We start from the raw sequence: 19,677 nt of genomic DNA, 5'->3' as shown, positions 1-19,677 counted from the left end.
GTGGGGTCTGTTTGGAGGTGGCGGAAATGACGAAGGATGATACGATGTATATGGAGGTTGGTGGGGTGGTAGGTGAGGACCAGTGGGGTTCTGTCCTGGTGGCGATTGGAGGGGTGGGGTTTAAGGGCGGAGGAGCGGGAAGTAGAGGAGATGCGGTGGAGAGCATCGTCAACCACGTCTAAGGGGAAATTGCGGTCTTTGAAGAAGGAGGCCACCTGGGTTGTTCGGTATTGGAATAGGTCCTCCTGGGAGCAGAGACGGCGGAGGCGAAGGAATTGCGAATATGGGATGGCGTTTTTACAGGGGGCAGGGTGGGAGGAGGTGTAATCTAGGTGGCTGTGGGAGTCGGTCGATTTATAGTAAATGTCCATGTTGAGTCGGTCGCCCAAGATTGAAAATGGAAAGGTCTAGGAAGTGGAGGGAGGAGTCTGAGACGGTCCAGGTAAATTTGAGGTCGGGGTGGAAGGTGTTAGTAAAGTGGATGAACTGTTCAACCTCCTCGTGGGAGCACGAGGTAGTGCCGATACAGTCATCGATGTAGCGGAGGAAAAGGTGGGGGGGGGTGGTGCCAGTGTAGCTGCAGAAGATGGACAGTTCCACATATCCGACGAAGAGGCAGGCATAGCTGGGGCCCATACGGGTGCCCATGGCTACTCCTTTGGCTTGAAGGAAGTGGGAGGATTGGAAAGAGAAGTTGTTCAGAGTGAGGACCAGTTCAGTCATTCGAAGGAGGGTGTCAGTGGAAGGGTACTAGTTGGGTCGGCGGGAAAGGAAGAAGCGGAGGGCTTTGAGGCCTTTGTGATGGAGGATGGAGGTGTATAGGGACTGGATGTCCATGGTGAAGATAAGGCGTTGAGGGCCGGGGAAACGAAAATCATGGAGAAGGTGGAGGGCGTGGGTGGTGTCCCGAACGTAGGTGGGGAGTTCTTGGACTAAGAGGGACAGGACCATGTCGAGGTATGCAGAGATGAGTTTGGTGGGGCAGGAGCAGGCTGAGACAATGGGTTGGCCGGGGCAGTCAGGTTTGTGGATTTTGGGCAGGAGGTAGAAATGGACGGTGTGGGGTTGTGGGACTATGAGGTTGGAGGCGGTGGATGGGAGATCCCCTGAGGTGATGAGGTTATGGATGGTCTGGGAGATGATGGTTTGGTGGTGGGAGGTGGGGTCATGGTCAAGGGGGCAGTAGGAGGAGGTGTCCGCGAGCTGGCGTTTAGCCTCAGCAATGTAAAGATTGGTTCCCCCAACTACCACCGCGCCTCCCTTGCCTGCCGGTTTGATAGTGAGGTTGGGGTTGGAGCGGAGGGTGTGGAGGGCTGCACATTGCAAGGGTGAGAGGTTGAAGTGGGTAAGAGGGGTGGACAGGTTGAGGCGGTTAATGTCGCAGCGGCAGTTGGCCATGAAGAGATCGAGGGCGGGTAAGAGGCCAGCACGGGGTGTCCAGGTGGATGGGATGTGTTTGAGGCGGGAGAAGGGGTCGTCAGAGGGTGGGCGAGAATCCTGGTTGAAGAAGTAGGCGCGGAGGCAAAGGCGGCGGAAGAATTGTTCGATGTCTCGCCGTGTGTTGAATTTGTTAACCCAGGAGCGTAGAGGGATTCATTTTGCCATGTGTGAAGATTTTGTGTGCTGTCCTACCTGAGCTGCTAACACAAACACATCCCCATATTCTCACCCATTCTATACATTTCCAGCAGGAGATTGCTAGATACTGGTTGTTTTTAAAAAAAAAACACAAAATTTGAAATGATATTTCTTTCACGAGTCCAAGACAATTCTGGTAATGAGAACACCCTTGTCCTAACTCCTCTCCAAGTTGAGATCAATTAGTTCACTATTGTTTAGAAATTGAATCTGAAAGCTTCCTGGTGTTCATAGCTGAGCCATTAATTTTAAAGTGTTTTATCTATATCTCCGTTCACTGAAACTTGTCAGATTCATGTTAGACAGTTTTCCAGGTCACACAAAATTTGATTTACCTACTCTCTTCGGGAGTTGCTGCTATGGGTAGATATGTCCTTGGAGATTTTATACCATAATTCCTGCCTCCAGTTACCCTGACAGTCCAACAGTATATTCCCTTTTTATGCACTTTATTATTAGGTTGTTTGGAATTCAGCCTCCTCATAGAAGTGATTTTAATTTTGGAGTAAATCATAGTACTATATCTTTATTTTAAATTATTTAACTAACCTGGCACTTTGCAAATGAAAAAAACTCATCTTCAAATTTATTTTATCTCTGGTTCATAAGAATAGTGTATTTAATAATTTAAATAATAATCATTCCATAGAAAGCTATTTGAACTGCGATTTTATTAATAATTTTGCATTTTCTGATTATGTTGTTACAGGTGTTGATGAATGCAATGATCCTGCACTGAATCACTGCACACACAAGTGCACCAACACATTGACTAGTTTCTTCTGCTCTTGTAACCCTGGCTACCATCTCATGAGTGATCAACAGACTTGTGAAGACGTTGATGAATGCAATGTAACACCGGCTGTTTGCAGTCAGATTTGTGAAAACACAGAGGGTTCCTACATCTGCAAATGTGCCCCAGGACATCTTCGAGAACCTGATGGAAGAAGTTGTCGCCAAAACAGCAATATTGCTCCTTATCTCCTCTTCAGTAATCGCTACTACATACGTAATCTGTCTGTTGATGGGGAAATTTATACTCTTGTTCAACAAGGGCTCATTAATGTGGTGGCATTGGACTTTGACAGAGTTGAGCAAAGGTTGTACTATATTGACTTGGGTCGAAGAATTATTGAACGGATGTTCCTGAACGGAACAAAAAAGGAAACTATCATTAACCATGATATACAAGGTGCAGAAGGCCTGGCTGTTGACTGGGTTGGAAGGTATTATAACTATTCAGTTGCAATGTTTAGGAACCAATGCTTGTTATTATTTCCAAACTAAACTGTACAATAGACTCAGCCTTTGTTAAAACTGGTTTTAATTTAACACAGACTTTTAAGGATTGAATAATTTTTCATTATCCCAAAGTTAAATAAAGATTTGTAAAGACATTCTGTTGTGTCTTGTAATATCAAATGGATATGATGGGTAGTATTCAGTTTGAAATTACATTGTCAGAAAAAATCTTTTTAAAATTATGTAGTAGTTATCGATTCCATAGTGAGTGAAGCCAAAACTAGTTGTCAGGTTGTTTCACATTACTGGGCATCGCTTCAGCTTAACCTGAGATGGATTACTGAACATATAGACTAGGAACAGGAGTAAACCATTTAGCCCTTTGAATCTGGTCTGCGTTTCAATAAAATCATGTCTAAGCTGATTTGATTTATTATTACTGAAAAATGTGACCTTTATCATACTTTCTGCAAGGACATAAAACATTTTAAGAAATATTCATCAGAATTCAATCTATAGTAAATAAAACAGTAAACAAAACCAAATATTTGAAGGTGATGAAAGTGTAACAATATTCATTAACAGCTCAAGTGTTGCATGCTGCGGACTTCTGATCTGTTCTGAAGAGTGAATTGAAGCCACCAGTAGCTTATGTAAAACTTCTCCAGATTTTTATGAATGTTCATTGCTAGAAATAAGGAGGTAACTTCAACAGTTTCTGGATCTAATAATTGAATCGTGGTTATAGGGAGCACAGATAGTGCAAGTATGATGCCATTATGCTCTTTTTCTTCCCAGTATTCCTTTTGAGTGTGGGTCTCCACTAAGAGCTCAGATCATGAAGTTTATTCTAAGCTTCCAGACATCTCTGGGAGGTGACTCTAAATTCACAAGAGCATGCCAGCACATTTATTGTCAGATCGTGATAGAAACTTCAACACTACTGTAGTTTTCCATCAACAGTATGACCTCTTAACCACTTGAAACGTTACAATGCTACTTGCTTGTGAATATATACAAGCAGTGAAATGAGTGAACCAACAGAGATTTGAGTGTTTTAATCCCCTTTATTTTGTAAGTCAGTTGGATATTTCTTTTCCGAAATAAAACCAAAAACCAGCAGGTCTAATAGCATCTCTTCATTAATTTTGATTTCTCTGCGCAGATACTTGCAGAACTATTGAACATTTACACAATTTTCTGTTTTTATTTCAAATTTTCAGCATCCATAGTTGTTTGCTCTTATGTTTCTTTTCCTATATATGTTTAAAGATGCAGTGGAATCAGTTGAAACTTTGTTAACAGTGGCATTGAATATTTGGTGGGGAATAGTGAGAGAGGTTAAGGCTAATAATAAAGGGGCATGGCCAGAATCAAATAAGTTTAACCCTGTCAACTTCCTTACATTTTAATTTCTAAAAATGTATTTATTGTATACTCTAGACAATTGATTGCTGTTTCGTTAGATCAATTGCTTCTCAGTATTACCTACTGATGTACTAGCATAAAAAAATACAACAGAGGGTCATTCAACCCACCATGGCTATGCCAGATCTCTGAATGAATTGTCAATTAGTCTGACTGCCCTTTTTCCTCCAGAACTCTGAAAATCTTTCCTTTTAAAATATTTATCCAAATTTATTGTGTATGCGCTAATATTGAAAAATGTTGAAAATTGTCTTTGGCGCAAGTCAAATGAGTTTTTATTTTTGTTGCAGGAAGCTCTACTGGCTTGATCAGTTTAAAAATTGCCTTAATGTTGCTGAACTTGATGGAAGGTTCCGTAAAATGCTGGCCGATCGCTGTGTGGATACAAGCAATATTTACTGCTTTGAGAATCCTCGAGCTATTGCTGTCTATCCAAAATATGGGTAAGAGAACCTAAAATTGTTTAGCCATACTTTTAAAGAAAATCACATCAAGGGCTAGAGTTTCTACTTTGGCACAATTGGTGATACTGGTGCAATGACACATGATTTTGGAGAATGCTTTATCGTCATGGGCTTCTGCTCAAATTCTTTTACATATTGACAAGGATGAAGTTTTCATCTGAACTACATGTTTCAAAATGTAATTTTTAAAAACTTTGAAATGTTTCTTGATATGTTAGAGCACTACCTTTGAAACATCTCTGAGTAACCAAATCTAAATTATTGAAGCCTATACAGATACACAACTATTCTGGTGAGATTGGGGCACAGTATTCAATTGTTTATTCATTCAAAATGTGCCTAGAAGGAATGGACTAGGAAGCAGGGACCTGGAAATGGCCAGGGAAATATTTGGAGTAGGATAGTGACAATATTGCCTATCACCTTCTCAGAACCATAGCGTTCTGCCAGTAGCAGGGAAGCAGAGAATGGCTACTTCTGCTCAGAGGCCAATGGTTCCAAATTATATCATGATCTGGTTCAGGACCAGAAATGTTTTTATTGTGTAAAGCAGACAAACTTGAGATTCCATGTGCTGGCTGAGAGATAAAGCCACAAGATTTAACAGTTTTGATAAGTATGTGAAGTATTGAAAGTAAAACAAATTATAATAAATCTAGAAATTAGACTCTAACATCCACAATAAACAGGCAAATTAGAGTTAACAGACAAACAGTGGCTGAACGTACCACAGAGCACATCAAATAGCAGTTATAGTCAAGACAGGTTTTTCAGTAACCAACTCAGATGGTAGAGGTGCTGCCAGTGAAAACTCGCATTACAATGTTTTCTCCTTCACAAAGTTCCCTCTCCTTCACAAAGTTCCCTCTCCTCATTGTTGACTGCTTCAATAACTGTTCACATCTTAGTAGTTCAATCTCTTCCCATATATCTACATTCCACTAGATTCCCGAGGCTGGACTCCAATATGTACTTACAGGCACAATTTCAGCTCCTTTTTAGGAACCTAACTTCACTCGTTTGTCACTGCTCCTAGATTTCTCCAAGCTCCAATATTTCTCAGTTGTAACAAGCACATATTTTTTATGACCTTCTATCTCCCCCACTGTCCATTGCACTAAACTAACAAGGGTTTTTCTGAACTCTACTTCCCTCTATCTTCTCAGCTTCTCTGGAATTTTGCTGAGCCCTGACTTCATGGACACAGAAGTTCTGCTGTCCAGAAACTCCTTCCTCTGCCAATAAATAACTGAGCAACTAGCAGCTTAAAGGTAGCAACCAGTTACTTAGCTTGCCTCTGACCAATGAGAGTTCTCTCAATCTCTTCCCCCTGACAAAACTGACCCTAACCCTTGAACTGCCATTCACTAACCATTGAACTGATCTGGGTGAGTGACCAAAACTCTCCGAGAAAGTCCAACCCTTGTTATCAGGCAAGGATAAACGTGTCAAACAGTAGAACACTTTGTGCTTAGAAGATATAGACTTGGTAGGCAGCAAGCTCAGGCACCAAACTAGATACAAATTTAAGTGATGAATTCATGGTTCAAACCTATTACTACTTGCATTTTATGAGCAGTGAGAGTGAGGAGACAACCTGTTGAATTCCAGGGGTTGTCCTTTGGATTTGCTGGGGGAGGGGTCATAATTGGGCAAACCGTGCCCTATCTGGGGCCTCCGGAAACAATGGCCACCCCCTATTTGAACTCTTCTTGCTTCTCTCACCAACCACAATCGTATGGAAGCACAATCACAAGGAAGTCATTACCTCTTTGTTGGAACTCCTGACATTATGGAAACATGCCAATAGACTTTATTACTGTAATTTTCATCACAGCTATGTTTAGTTAACAATTGTGAAGCCAACACAGTAAATTGAGCAAATATACATTGTACAAGGTGAACTTGACCAAATGATCTGAATCATACCTTGCTCATCATTCCTGTGTCAATTTGCACTTGTAGTGAGATGCCTGCTCAAATTGAAAGTGAAACCATAAACTGTCGCAAGAAATGAATTAAGATCATGGCTGATCTGTTTGTGTCTCAAATTCCACAATTCCCAACTACTCCTGATTATATTGGCTAACAAGTATTTTATCTACATCTGTCTTAAAAATCTTCAAAACCCATGACTTCACAGAGGTAGAGTTCTAAACGCCTATAGCCCTTTGAAAGAAGAATGTTCTGCTCATCTCTGGCCCAATAGAGCAGTTCTTAAGTTTGAAAAACAGCCACTGGTTCTGGATTAAGCCACAAGAGGAAACCTCATTTCTACATATACCTTGTCAACATGGTTCACAATCTTACATACATCAAGTTACTCCAGACCAGATATGGCACGCTGGTACTGGGCAGACAATACAACCATGTGAACTCACCTTCTATGCAGGGAACAGATCCAACTGCCCATGTTATGTAAGAACTTCTATTTAGAGCAAAATAAAATGTGCTTTAACAATTTTATTGAGTTGATTGAAATTCTTGTCATGCTGCAAATTGACAACATAAAATTTGATTTGAGTTTACATTTTTTATAACTTTCTGCAGATATATTTTCTGGACTGACTGGGGTTATCAAGCATATATTGGACGCATAGGTATGGATGGTAAAAACAAATCTGCCATTGTTACCACAAAATTGGAATGGCCTAATGGATTGACCATTGACTACACAAATGATAAACTCTATTGGACCGATGCTCATCTGAATTATATTGAGTAAGTATTTCTAAAGTTTCTTGCAAATTTTAATTTTGATAACAAAGTGTTGGGATGATACAATAGATCACATTTTAAATTAAGAATAGTACTCAAGATATTCCTGGACAGCGTGAAGAATGACATAGCCATCGCTCTAATCTTACCATTAATGACTTATTCCTTTATTTGCCTTTCTGGTAAGGATACACCGCAATGAAAAAAGCAATGCCACTAATACTAACTATGTCCATTTAGGTAATTTATTAATTGAGCTGATTTTAAAATAACTGGCATATTCTGTACATTAATAATTACAGCCCCTTGTAACAAACAGTTGGTGATCTATGACTTTAACTAGAATCTATCACACTTCATTAATATCTGACTGGGATATCAAAAATTGCATATCACTTCCAGCATTCCAGCACAGAGAGCCTTTACCCAGAAATGTTTTTAGCAAGTTAATGGTTGCAGATATCTTGTGTTTGTTTAGATACAAAAGTGGGAAAATAAATTGACGTAGGTTTCAAGGTAAATTTGAGCTTGTATCAAAAAATGGAACATAGAATATATTTTGTTGCATTGCTTTCTATTAATAGTTGCATTTAATTTTCTTTCTGTGCTGTGAAATGACAGCTGCCATTTCCTTCTATAAGATTGCAGTAATCTAAGCCACACACTTCTCCATATTTGTCACTTCTTTAATCTTTTAAACCAATTGTGATGACTAGTTTAATATAAAAAGTCCTTAAAATTATCATTGAAAGTTCAGTGCTTGGAAGCATTTTACTGGTTGATTGTGTGACCTTCTGATGGTTTGATTTTTATAGATTTTCCAACCTGGATGGGAACCATCGGCACACAGTATTTGGTGGAACCCTAAGCCACCCATTTGCCATTAGCCTATTTGAAGATACAATATATTGGACTGATTGGAACACAAAATCAGTTGAGAAAGCAAATAAATACACTGGAGAAGGCAGAGTGTTGTTGGTGAATACCACCCATCGGCCCTTTGACATCCATGTATATCACCCATACAGACAGCCAATTGGTAAGTAAGTAATTTTAAGACTGATGTAAATTGGAGCTTTTTGTAGCTCAAGTATTCTCCACGTTGCATTACAAGTCACATTTTGGAATGAATAATAATTTCTTAATTAATTACTTCTGAACATTCAACCAGTTAAGATGCATGTTTTATTGGTATGACTTATTCAACTTGTCTTATAATACTGTTCTCAATTTTTATATTTTGGTTGCATATGTTAGGGCTGTGCATGCACAGTAGTTTAGAATTCTGAACTGAAATTACTTGATGAATAGCAATAAAAATGTGAGTTGTACTGTCTTTTTACTCCCCACATTTTACTCTGTTGCTCCAGGGAAAACCCAGCTTATTCAGCCTCTCCCTATAGCTCAAATCTTCCAATCCTGGCAACACCCTTGTAAACCTTGAGTGAACCATTTCAAATTTCGCAACATTCTTCCAAGAAGAAGGAGACAAGAATTGCATGCAATATTCCAACAGTGACCTAGCCACTGTCCTGTATAGCTGCAACATGCTCTGACCGATAAAGGAAAGCATACCAAATGCCTTCTTAACTATCCTATCCATCTGTGACTCTACTTTCAAGGAGCTATGAACCGCACTCCAAGGTCTCTTTGTTCAACAACACTTCCTAGAACCTTACCATTAAGTGTTTAAGTCCTGCTCTGATTTGTTTTTTCAAAATACAGCACCTTGCATTTATCTAAATTAAACTCTGTCTGCCACTCCTCAGCCCATTGGCCCATCTGATTAAGATTGATTGCATTCTGAGGTAACCTTCTTCACTGTCCACTATACCTCCAATTTTGGTGTCGTCTGCAAACTTACTAACTATACCTCCTATGTTGACATTCAAATCATTTATGTAAGTGACAAAAAGTAGTGAACCAGGCACCGATCCTTGTGGTACTCCACTTGTCACAGGCCTCCAGTCTGAAAAGCAACCCTCCACCACCACCCTTTTTCTTTTTTCTAGCTTTGAACTAATTCTGTATCCAAATAGCTAGTTCTTGTATTCCATGAGGTCTAACCTTACTAACCAATCTCTCATGGGAAACCTTGACGAGCACCTTACTAAAGTCCATATAGACCACGTCCACCACTCTGCCCTCATCAATCCTCTTCGTTACTTCTTCAAAAAACTCAATCAAGTTCATGAGACATTAATGTTCATGACTGATTTAACTGATTTCTTTAATATTTAATAATATGTCAACCTCTGGCTGTGTTTTTTGTCCATTTACCATGGTTAATCCATGCTAATAAATTGCCCCAATAGGATGAGCCACATGCTTTATGCCCATTCCCTTCTTCTTAATGAACAGTGAAGCAAAATGCCAATCCACGGAAAGTATAACGTATTAAGGAATGACAGCAGTAAAAAGAAAATAAATGAAATTGTGATAGTCATGTCCATCAGATGTCTCAGATAATGAGCTGCTCTTGTATTAGAGTCAGCATTTTGATGATTCTTTGCCCTACAATAAGTAGAATTCTTCACTTATTTTCGTCTAATATACTCAGCAGCAACAACCCAGTACTGCGCCTCATCGTCAGTCTCATCAATCTCCCTGTCCGATAGGGAAAATTGCTTGTTAATAACATAAGTTTCAGCTGTAGATACTTGTATTGCTGATGATCATTGTCAAACTCCCTCTTGTAATCTTTCCTCTGTTAGCCTGTAGTGATAGGTGAGTATTGACTTTCCAAATCATCTTAATTCAGTTCATCGGCCCCAGTTGTATAGTCTATGTCATAGTCTTCATTCTTTGGTCTTTTTGTTCTTCCCGGCCTCATCTTCCTCGGTGGCCTTCTTTCTTTGGCTTAGTTTCATCAGATTCTCTGTAAGAATGAATGTTTATTTATTCTTTTAAAAAGCTGCATTTTGATTGTTCTCAAAGCTGAGCGAGTGAAAGCTGTTCATGTTTACAGTTACTTTATTATGCAGCCATGTACCACATTTCCAATTACTGTTTATTAGTTGCTTCCTTGTATGCTCATTGAAAGATATTTCTTTGCTAACAGTTACTTTTATACCTCTCCTCTTTCTAGCAAACAATCCATGTGATAAAGATAATGGTGGCTGCTCCCACCTATGTCTGATAGCAGAAGGTGGTCAAGGTCACACATGTGAATGTCCAGATAACTTCATTAAGCAGTCTGGCAGCGTCACTCAATGTATCCCCATGTGCACAAGTACACAGTATAGATGTCTTGACAATGAAAGGTACAATAATTAATGCTGCATTATTATTTCTTTGCATTTTCAACTCCGATCCAGTGTTTTTTATATTTCTAGTGTTTTCTGCTTGTGTTTCAGAATTTCACCTTTTTTTTCAGTTTTATTTAATTATGACTGGATTTTAATAAAAGGGTAAATGCTGTTACAGTTGTTTCAAGAAAGAAAAGCTGAATAGTTCAAATATAATGGACCCATTCCACTACCCTATTCCTTTATCCTGCATATCCCATGGCCAATTCTCCCTACTTGCACATTTTTGGACTGTGGGAAGAAACTGGAGGAGAGGTGCATAGACACAGGGAGAATGTGCCAACTCCATACAGACAGTCACCCAAGGGCGGCATTGAACCCGGGTCCAGGGCACTATGAGTGCTAATTGGTGAGCCACCGTGCTATCCCAAGTAAGCAGAGTTGGGAAGGTTCTGAAGGCATGCCTTTTCTGATAAAGGTCTCTTATTTGGATCTCAGGTTGGATATTCATTGCTGTCATTTGAAGATCAAGTTAGCCCTTGAAAAATAGGATCTGAAATTCTTTGTGAGGAAATCAAGAGTTTTAAAAGGTTGAATTTACATTGAATTAAACAAACCCATCCTTTTTCCTTTCTTCTATTTGTTTCAGTTACTTTGTCTCTTTCAGCCAGTAGCATACCTGCTCCAGGAACATTTTTTGTTTCTTTCCTTGCCCAATTCCCTTTGACCCAGAAAGAATGTATTTTCTGTCATTTCAACCTCTTCTGCCATTGATCCTATCAGAGTTTTTCGTTTTATCTTTGTTCCATCTTCACTGAAAACCAATTGTATCTCTAATTTAGAATCATAGAATCATAGAAGTGTGGTAAAAGGCTGCATACTAAAGTAACAGTGACACTGTGGCTCAGTGGTTAGCATTGCTGCCTCACAGCACCAGGGACCCAGATTCGATTCAAGACTCGAGCGACTATCTGTGTGGGTTTGCTCCAGGTGCTCTGGTTTCCTCCCACAGTCCAAAGATGTTCATGTTAGGTGAGTTGACAATGCTGAATTGCCCATAGTGTTCAAGGATGTGTGGGTTAGGTGCATTAGTCAGGGCTAAATGTAGAGTGATAGAGGAATGGGATACTCTTCAGAGGGTCGGTGTGGACTTGCTGGGTCGATGTGCCTTGTTTCTATCCTCTGTGTGAAAAAGTTGCCCCTTAGGTCTTTTTTATATCTTTTCCCTCTCACCCTAAACCTATGCCGTCTAGTTCTGGACTCCCAGACCCCAGGGAAAAGACTTTGTCTATTTATCCTATCCATGCCCCTCATGATTTTGTAAACCTCTATGAGGTTACCCCTCTGCCTCCGATGCTCCAGGGAAAACAGCCCCAGTCTGTTCAGCCTCCCCCATAGCTCAAATCCTCCAACCCTGGCAACATCCTTGTAAATCTTTTCTGAAGTTTCACAACATTTTTTCCGATAGGAGGGAGACTAGAAATGCGTGCAATATTCCAACAGTGGCCTAACCAATGTCCTGTACAGCCGCAGCGTGACCTCCCAACTCCTGTACTCAGTACTCTGACCAATAAAGGAAAGCATACCAAATGCCTTCTTCACTATCCTACCGACGTGTGACTCCACTTTCAAGGAGCTATGGACCTGCACTACAAGGTCTCTTTGTTCAGCAACACTCCCTAAGACCTTACCATTAAGTGTATAAGTCCTGCTAAGATTTGCTTTCCCAAAATGCAGCACTTCGCATTTATCTGAATTAAACTCCATCTGTCACTTCTCAGCCCATTGGCCCAACTGATCAAGATCCTCTTGTAATCTGAGGTAACCATCTTCGCTGTCCACTACACCTCCAATTTTGGTGTCATCTGCAAACTTACTAACTGTACCTCTTAGGCTCGCATCCAAATCATTTATGTAAATGTCAAAAAGTAGAGGACCCAGCACCAATCCTTGTGGCACTCCACTGGTCACAGGCCACCAGTCTGAAAAACAACCCTCCACCACCACCCTCTGTCTTCTACCTTTGAGCCAGTTCTGTATCCAAATGGCTAGTCCTCCCTGTATTCCATGAGATCTAATCAGTCTCCCATGGGGAACTTTGTCAAACGCCTTACTGAAGTCCATATAGATCACATCCACTGCTCTGCCCTCATCAATCGTCTTTGTTACTTCTTCAAAAAACTCAATCAAGTTTGTGAGACATGATTTCCCATGCACAAAGCCATGTTGACTATCCCGAATCAGTCCTTGCCTTTCCAAATACATGTACATCCTGTCCCTTAGGATTCCCTCCAACAACTCGCCCACTACCGAGGTCAGGCTCACTCGTCTATAGTTCCCTGGCTTGTCCTTACAGTGGCACACCATTAGCCAACCTCCAGTCTTCCGGCATCTCACCTATGACTATCGATGATACCAATATCTCAGCAAGAATCCCAGCAATCACTTCTCTAGCTTCCCATAGAGTTCTAGGGTACACCTGATCACGTCCTGGGGATTTATGCATCTTTATGTGTTTCAAGACATCCAGCACTTCCTCTTCTGATTTATGGACATTTTGCAAGATGTCATCATCTATTTCCCAAAGTCTATATCTTCCATATCCTTTTCCACAGTAAATACTGATGTGAAAAACTTGTTTAGTATCTCCCTAGTCTTCTGTATCTCCACACACTGCCTTGCTGATCTTTGAGGGGCCATATTCTCTCCCTAGTTACCCTTTTGTCCTTAATATATTTGTAAAAACCCTTTGGATTCTCCTTAATTCTATTTGCCAAAGCTATCTCATGTCCCCTTTTTGCTCTCCTGATTTCCCTCTTAAGTATATTCCTACTTCCTTTATACTCTTCTAAGGATTCACTCTATCAATCCTGTCTATACTTACATATGCTTCCTTCTTTTTCTTAACTAAACCCTCAATTTCTTTAGTCATCCAGCATTCCCTATACTTTCTCTGGATTCTCATTGTCTCATTTCTGAAGGCTTCTCATTTTCCAGCCATCCTTTTACCTGCGAACATCTGCCCCCAATCAGCTTTCAAAAGTTCTTGCCTAATACCGTCAAAATTGGCCTTTCTCCAATTTAGAACTTCACCTTGTAGATCTGGTCTATCTTTTTCCATCACTATTTTAAATCTAATAGAATTATGGTCGCTGGCCCCAAAGTACTCCCCCACTGACACCTCAGTCAGCTGTCCTGCCTTATTTCCCAAGTGTAGGTCAAGTTTTGCACCTTCTCTAGTAGGTACATCCAGATACTGAATCAGAAAATATTCTTGTACACACTTAACAAATTCCTCTCCATCTAAACCCTTAACACTATGGCAGTCCCAGTCTATGTTTGGAAAGTTGAAATCCCCTACCACAACCACCCTATTATTCTTACAGATAGCTGAGATCTCTTTACAAGTTTGGTTCTCAATTTCCCTCTGACTATTAGGGGGTCTATAATACAGTACCAATAAGGTGATCTCTCGAGGACCTCCTTTTTTAAATTCCTGCCTAACTCTCTGTAATCTTCTTTCAGAATCTCAACCTTTTCCCTTACTATATCGTTGGTTCCGATGTGGACAATGACCTCTTCCTGGCCCCTCTCCCCTGTGAGAACATTCTGTACCCTCTCTGAGACATCCTTGATCCTGACACCATTCTGCTTTTTCGCTGTTGGCCACAGAAACGTCTGTCTGTACATCAGACTAAATAATTCCCTAACACAATTGATCTCTTGGAACCCAATGTACCCCTCATTGCATTAGAGCCAGTCTCAATACCAGAAACTTGGCTGTTCGGGCAACATTCCCCTGAGAATACATTACCCCCTACATTTTCCAAAACAGTATACCTGTTTGAAATGGGTATATCCACAAAAAACTCCTGCACTAGCTGCCTACCTCTCTTACCTTTCCTGGAGTTAACCCATCTATGTGATAGTATCTGAGACTTTACCCCATTCCTATAACTGCCATCCATTAACATATTGTTGCTGTTGCACATTCCTCATTGCTTCTAACTGTCTCTCCAACCGATCCATTCGATCTGATAAGATTCGCAACCAAAAGCAATTATGGAATGTATTATCCGCAGTAAACCTTAAACTCTCTTTAAACTCCCATGTCTGACAAGAAGTACATATCACTCTACTAAAGGCCACTTTTGCTCTTTCACAATCTACAGACCCAGAAAATAACATTGTCTTATTCCTCTACAAACACTGCCCCTGGTTAAATTAATATTTATGGTTTATATTTAAGTTTAATCAAGAGACATATCTCCAAAAACATATAGGAGAGAGTGAGGACTGCAGATGCTGGAGATCAGAGCTGAAAATGTGTTGCTGGAAAAGCGCAGCAGGTCAGGCAGCATCCAAGCAGCAGGGGAATCGACGTTTCGGGCATGAGCCCTTCTTCAGGCTCATGCCCTAAACGTTGATTCCCCTGCTCCTTGGATGCTGCCTGATCTGTAACGTTGATTCCCCTGCTCCTTGGATGCTGCCTGATCTGTTGCGCTTTTCCAGCAACACATTTTCAGCTCCAAAAACATATAATTGAGAAAGAACCCACTCTGCTCACTACTGCAGACTTTTTGTAGGCTGCACTTAAAACAACGATTAACTTATCTGATTCTGTGCTGTGAACTTCGTCCAACAGTTCCTCCAAGATCAGTTGTGAATTTCACTGTTTGTTAATTTTCCCAGATGCACTCTGATGTCCAGCGAATTCAAACAGCAAAGGCAGAGTCAGTTTCATTCTCTCTCTCCCGCACTGACCTCACCATGCACTGACCTCACCATGTGCTTCCTTTGTCTGTTCTTCTCCCTTTTAAAACTGTCATTGTTTTGACTTTTTATTCCCAAAGTTCCAAAACAATGCAACAACATATAAAACAGTGATTGCTGCTCTTGGAATTTGAGGAAATCACCTCCTGCACCTAAAATACCTCAAAAAAGGAGCAGCTGTTACAGCCAGAAAATTTTCCCATCCTCCATCTTCGATTCCCCAGGGAGTTCTGGAGATTTTGTTGATCTTTTAAAACTGGTGGCTGAGATTTGATTCTGGGATTCTTGACCCCAATCTGCATTCCCAATTTAGGCTGATACAAAAAGAACTCCCGACCTGGCCAATTCCATAACAGGGAAAGACATCTCTGAAATTTTGTGGAGTCAGGCCAGCTTTTTGAAGTGGTCATGGTTCACAGCCCCTCGGAAATGTTGTGAACCATAGCCTTGATGACAGAACCATTTTGAAAGATAAGTTCAATTGGTCTTCACCTTGTGTAGTATTCTGCCCTATTCCTCTCCACCAACCTGATATGGCTCTCCTAAGTCCCAACAGAGCTATGTCTATTTGCCTACCCTCCTCCAAAGTCCTGCAAATACTGTATGCTAACCTATAGTGTGTTCATGCACAATCCCCTCGTTGACACACTGTATGGAGCCAGTGAACCCCATGGTAACAAAAACTGTCGATCTAGCAGGGTCACAGCCTTTCCAACAGAGTAATGGGTGACTAGGCTTTCAGACAAGTTTCATTATTCATTCTGTGACAGCAGCTGTCCATCACTGTGTTGAAATAGATGTATTCAAGGGTAATCATTGCCTGACTGAAAGTTTCTCTTGGATTTATTCCTCAAATGCTCAAGTGTTTATTTATACAAATAAGAGGTGTGAAGCACTTGCATTTCCTTCTGTTGATTTTTTTTAAAGGTCACTTTTATAAGGCTGTTGCAAGTGTGACTGTTTTAAGTGTTATGGACTCGGCCAGACCACTCAAAACATTCTTAAGCAGACAGCCCAGACAATAACTTTGCAATTTGTTTCAGTAAGTATACAGTAAAAATTACCCAGAGTAAGTTAGTTAGGTTGACTACCAGGTTTTAAAACAGATAAAAATGTTTTCACAAAATTACACAATGAAACACAAAGAACAGAATAAAGAACCCTCATATAACTCAGGCTATCTCAGGTAGACTTAATTATGTTGTTCCGAATATACATAACAGTCCCAATAAGCAAACTCCCTTAAAAACAGTAAAAATGGAACAAATGCTTACAGGTTGAAGTTAGAAGGGCAAAAGGAGAGAGAGAGAGTTTTGCAGCCTGTTTACACACAACTGAACTCCTAACTAGTTCTGGACTGAACTGCTCAGCTAGAGAGCTGACCACTCCCCTTTCATTATACAGGTCATTTATAAAACATGACCACTTTGGCCTGAAGTCTCATCTGTTTACAAATAAACAAAAGGCCTCTCAAAATCCTTTCTCATCTCTGTACTAAACTAGTCATCTCGATCTGGGAGGATTGTATGACCCCTTTGGAAAGAAAACAAGGACACAGTATCCTTGAGAAAAGGAACAGCTTTTTAAAAAAATGAGACAGCTTTGTAACATAAGAAAGTTTTATAAATCAATTTTTTAAAATGTGAAATTGGTTTTGTGGGGTTCATTAATTTGGTGCAGAATGTATACATTCTGAAATGGCATGGAAATACCAAAGTTTGGAATGGAAGATGTGGGGGGCTCAAGGAGTTGGGTAGCCAGGCTTTTAAATCTAAGTTATGGGTTAAACAATCAAAATCACTTTTAATTTATATTCAGAATTACTCCATTGATCTCTTAGTCCATTGCATAGTATGCCATTCATGTACTTCTGACTTGTTGCACATTTGCTTTGCTTAAGATGACATATTTTGTTCCCAATAACTAATAACCTCACTTGGATCATTTTAAAGAATGTTTTTCGAGTGGCTGTATTGTACTGTTACTTTGCTTTAATCCCATTGATTATAATGTGAGGTGAAACTTATTTTCACCATACAATAGAATCCAGCAGTGTGCGAGTAGGTGATTTGGCTCATTGAGTCAGCACTGACCCTCTGAAGAGCATCCCACCCAGACCCCACCCCTACCTTATCCCTGTAACCCTGTATTTCCCATGGCTAATCCACCTAATTTACACATCCCTAGACGCTATGGGCAATTTGGCATGGCCAATCCACCTAACCTGCACATCTTTGGACTATGGGAGGAAACTGGAGCATCTGGAGGAAATCCACGCAGACACTGGGAGAATGCGTAGACTCCACACAGTGTTACTCCAGGATGGAATCAAATTTGTGTCCCTGGTGCTGTGAGGCAGCAGTGCTAACCACTGAGTCACCATACCGCCTTGGTAACTTCAGCCAGTTATCTCAGTTTTTCTCTGAATGCTGGACCTCATAGAATATGTGTTCGCTGATTGGAGCTGTTAATCAGATAAAAAGGTGAATCACAGAGATAGTAACACTCTGATAGCTGAGTCAGAGTGAGGCAGTACTAAGTCAAGGACTGTTCATGTATGAATAAAGGGTGACTTTATTCAGAAGTAGGAATTTATAAATTCTGTCCTCTTCCATTATTCAATCTTCAACATTTTTATTCATGAAGCTTTATTGCAAATATTGAGACTTTAGTAGTAGTTTTCATTACATCATTTGTTTTGAACATATTTGCACATATACAAAGGCAAACTTCATTGTTTTGTCTGTCATAGGTGTATTCCTATCTGGTGGAAATGTGATGGACAGAAAGATTGCCGGGATGGATCAGATGAACCTACAACCTGCCCAACCCATTATTGTAGAATTGGACAGTTTCAGTGCAATGATGGAAACTGCACTACTTCCAACTCCTTGTGTAATGGTTATCAGGATTGTGCAGATGGATCTGATGAAGACATTGTACTTTGTAGTAAGCATTTCTTATTGTTGATACAACATAAAGGCAAAATGGAGGAGTAGAGGTAGGCCTCTTGTCCCTTGGGCTGCCTGTGTCTTTCAATAATATTGTGCATGATCTGATTACTCCACATTCCCAACTATCCCAATGACCTTTTCATCTGCATGATTATCAAATATCTATCTACCTCTGCCTTTAAAATATTCAAAGACTTGGCTTCCACTGTCTTTGGACAATAAGAATTCCAAAGATTTGAGATCCTCTGTAAGAAAAACATTCTCCCCGTCTCTAACTTAAATGGGCAAACTTTTATTCTTAAATGGTGATCCCTAGTTTTACATTCTCCTGCATGAAGAAACATCTACCTTGCCAAGACCAGTCTTGTACATTTAGGATCTTTTACATTTCAGTCAAGTCACTTTTTTTATTCTTCTAAACTCTAAACTCCAATTCAAACCTAGCCTGTCCAACCTTTCCACATAAGGCAACGCACACGTTCCAGATATGAGTCTGGTAAGCCTTCTCTGAACGGTTTCCTTGGTTTCTAGGAGCTTCACTAAGAGCCTGACCACCTTCCAATTTTGACTGACACCTTCTGGTCATAACCTAGATATGTAAGTGAGAATGTGAAGTTAAAATTTTCAGAACTCCATGTTTTGGCTTGTTGGTGGGATCACAGTGTACTCCAGCCCCCATTTTCCAATTCCCACTGTATGTAAAGTTGCCATAGACACAGAGGACCATATAGGTAAAAACAATGACTGCAGATGCTGGAAACCAGATTCTGGATCAATGGTGCTGGAAGAGCACAGCAATTCAGGCAGCATCGAGGAGCTTCAGCAAAATCGACGTTTCGGGCAAAAGCCCTTCATCAGGAATAAAGACAGAGAGCCTGAAGCGTGGAGAGATAAGCTAGGGGAGGGTGGGGGTGGGGAGAGAGTAGCATAGAGTACAAGATCCACAAGCCTGACCACCCTGGCCGACCCATTGTCTCAGCATGCTCCTGCCCCACTGAACTTATATCTACCTACCTCGACACTGTCCTATCCCCCCTAGTCCAGGAACTCCCCACATACGTTCGAGACACCACCCACGCCCTCCACCTCCTCCAAGACTTCCGTTTCCCCGGCCCCCAACGCCTCATCTTCACCATGGATATCCAATCTCTCTACACCTCCATCCACCATGACCAGGGCCTCCAAGCCCTCCGTTTTTACCTCTCCAGACGT

General features: G+C 40.7%; 1 protein-coding gene across 2 annotated transcripts in view; it reads left to right on the top strand.

Moving 5' to 3' along the window:
* lrp2a (low density lipoprotein receptor-related protein 2a) overlaps positions 1 to 19,677 on the top strand; it is a 333,042-nt gene that overhangs the window by 216,027 nt on the left and 97,338 nt on the right. For both annotated transcript variants that reach the window (XM_043693942.1, XM_043693941.1), the window contains 6 exons: positions 2,348 to 2,864; positions 4,599 to 4,751; positions 7,323 to 7,493; positions 8,306 to 8,529; positions 10,579 to 10,753; positions 18,264 to 18,460. In XM_043693942.1, the coding sequence (XP_043549877.1) occupies positions 2,348 to 2,864; positions 4,599 to 4,751; positions 7,323 to 7,493; positions 8,306 to 8,529; positions 10,579 to 10,753; positions 18,264 to 18,460 (1,437 nt within the window). The remainder of the gene's footprint in view (positions 1 to 2,347; positions 2,865 to 4,598; positions 4,752 to 7,322; positions 7,494 to 8,305; positions 8,530 to 10,578; positions 10,754 to 18,263; positions 18,461 to 19,677) is intronic.

This window comes from Chiloscyllium plagiosum, chromosome 7, assembly GCF_004010195.1.
Source record: "Chiloscyllium plagiosum isolate BGI_BamShark_2017 chromosome 7, ASM401019v2, whole genome shotgun sequence".
In the NCBI taxonomy this organism is placed as follows: Eukaryota; Metazoa; Chordata; class Chondrichthyes; order Orectolobiformes; family Hemiscylliidae; genus Chiloscyllium; species Chiloscyllium plagiosum.
The sequence above is the reverse complement of the archived record's forward strand: the minus strand, read 5'-3'. Positions and strand labels throughout refer to the sequence as shown.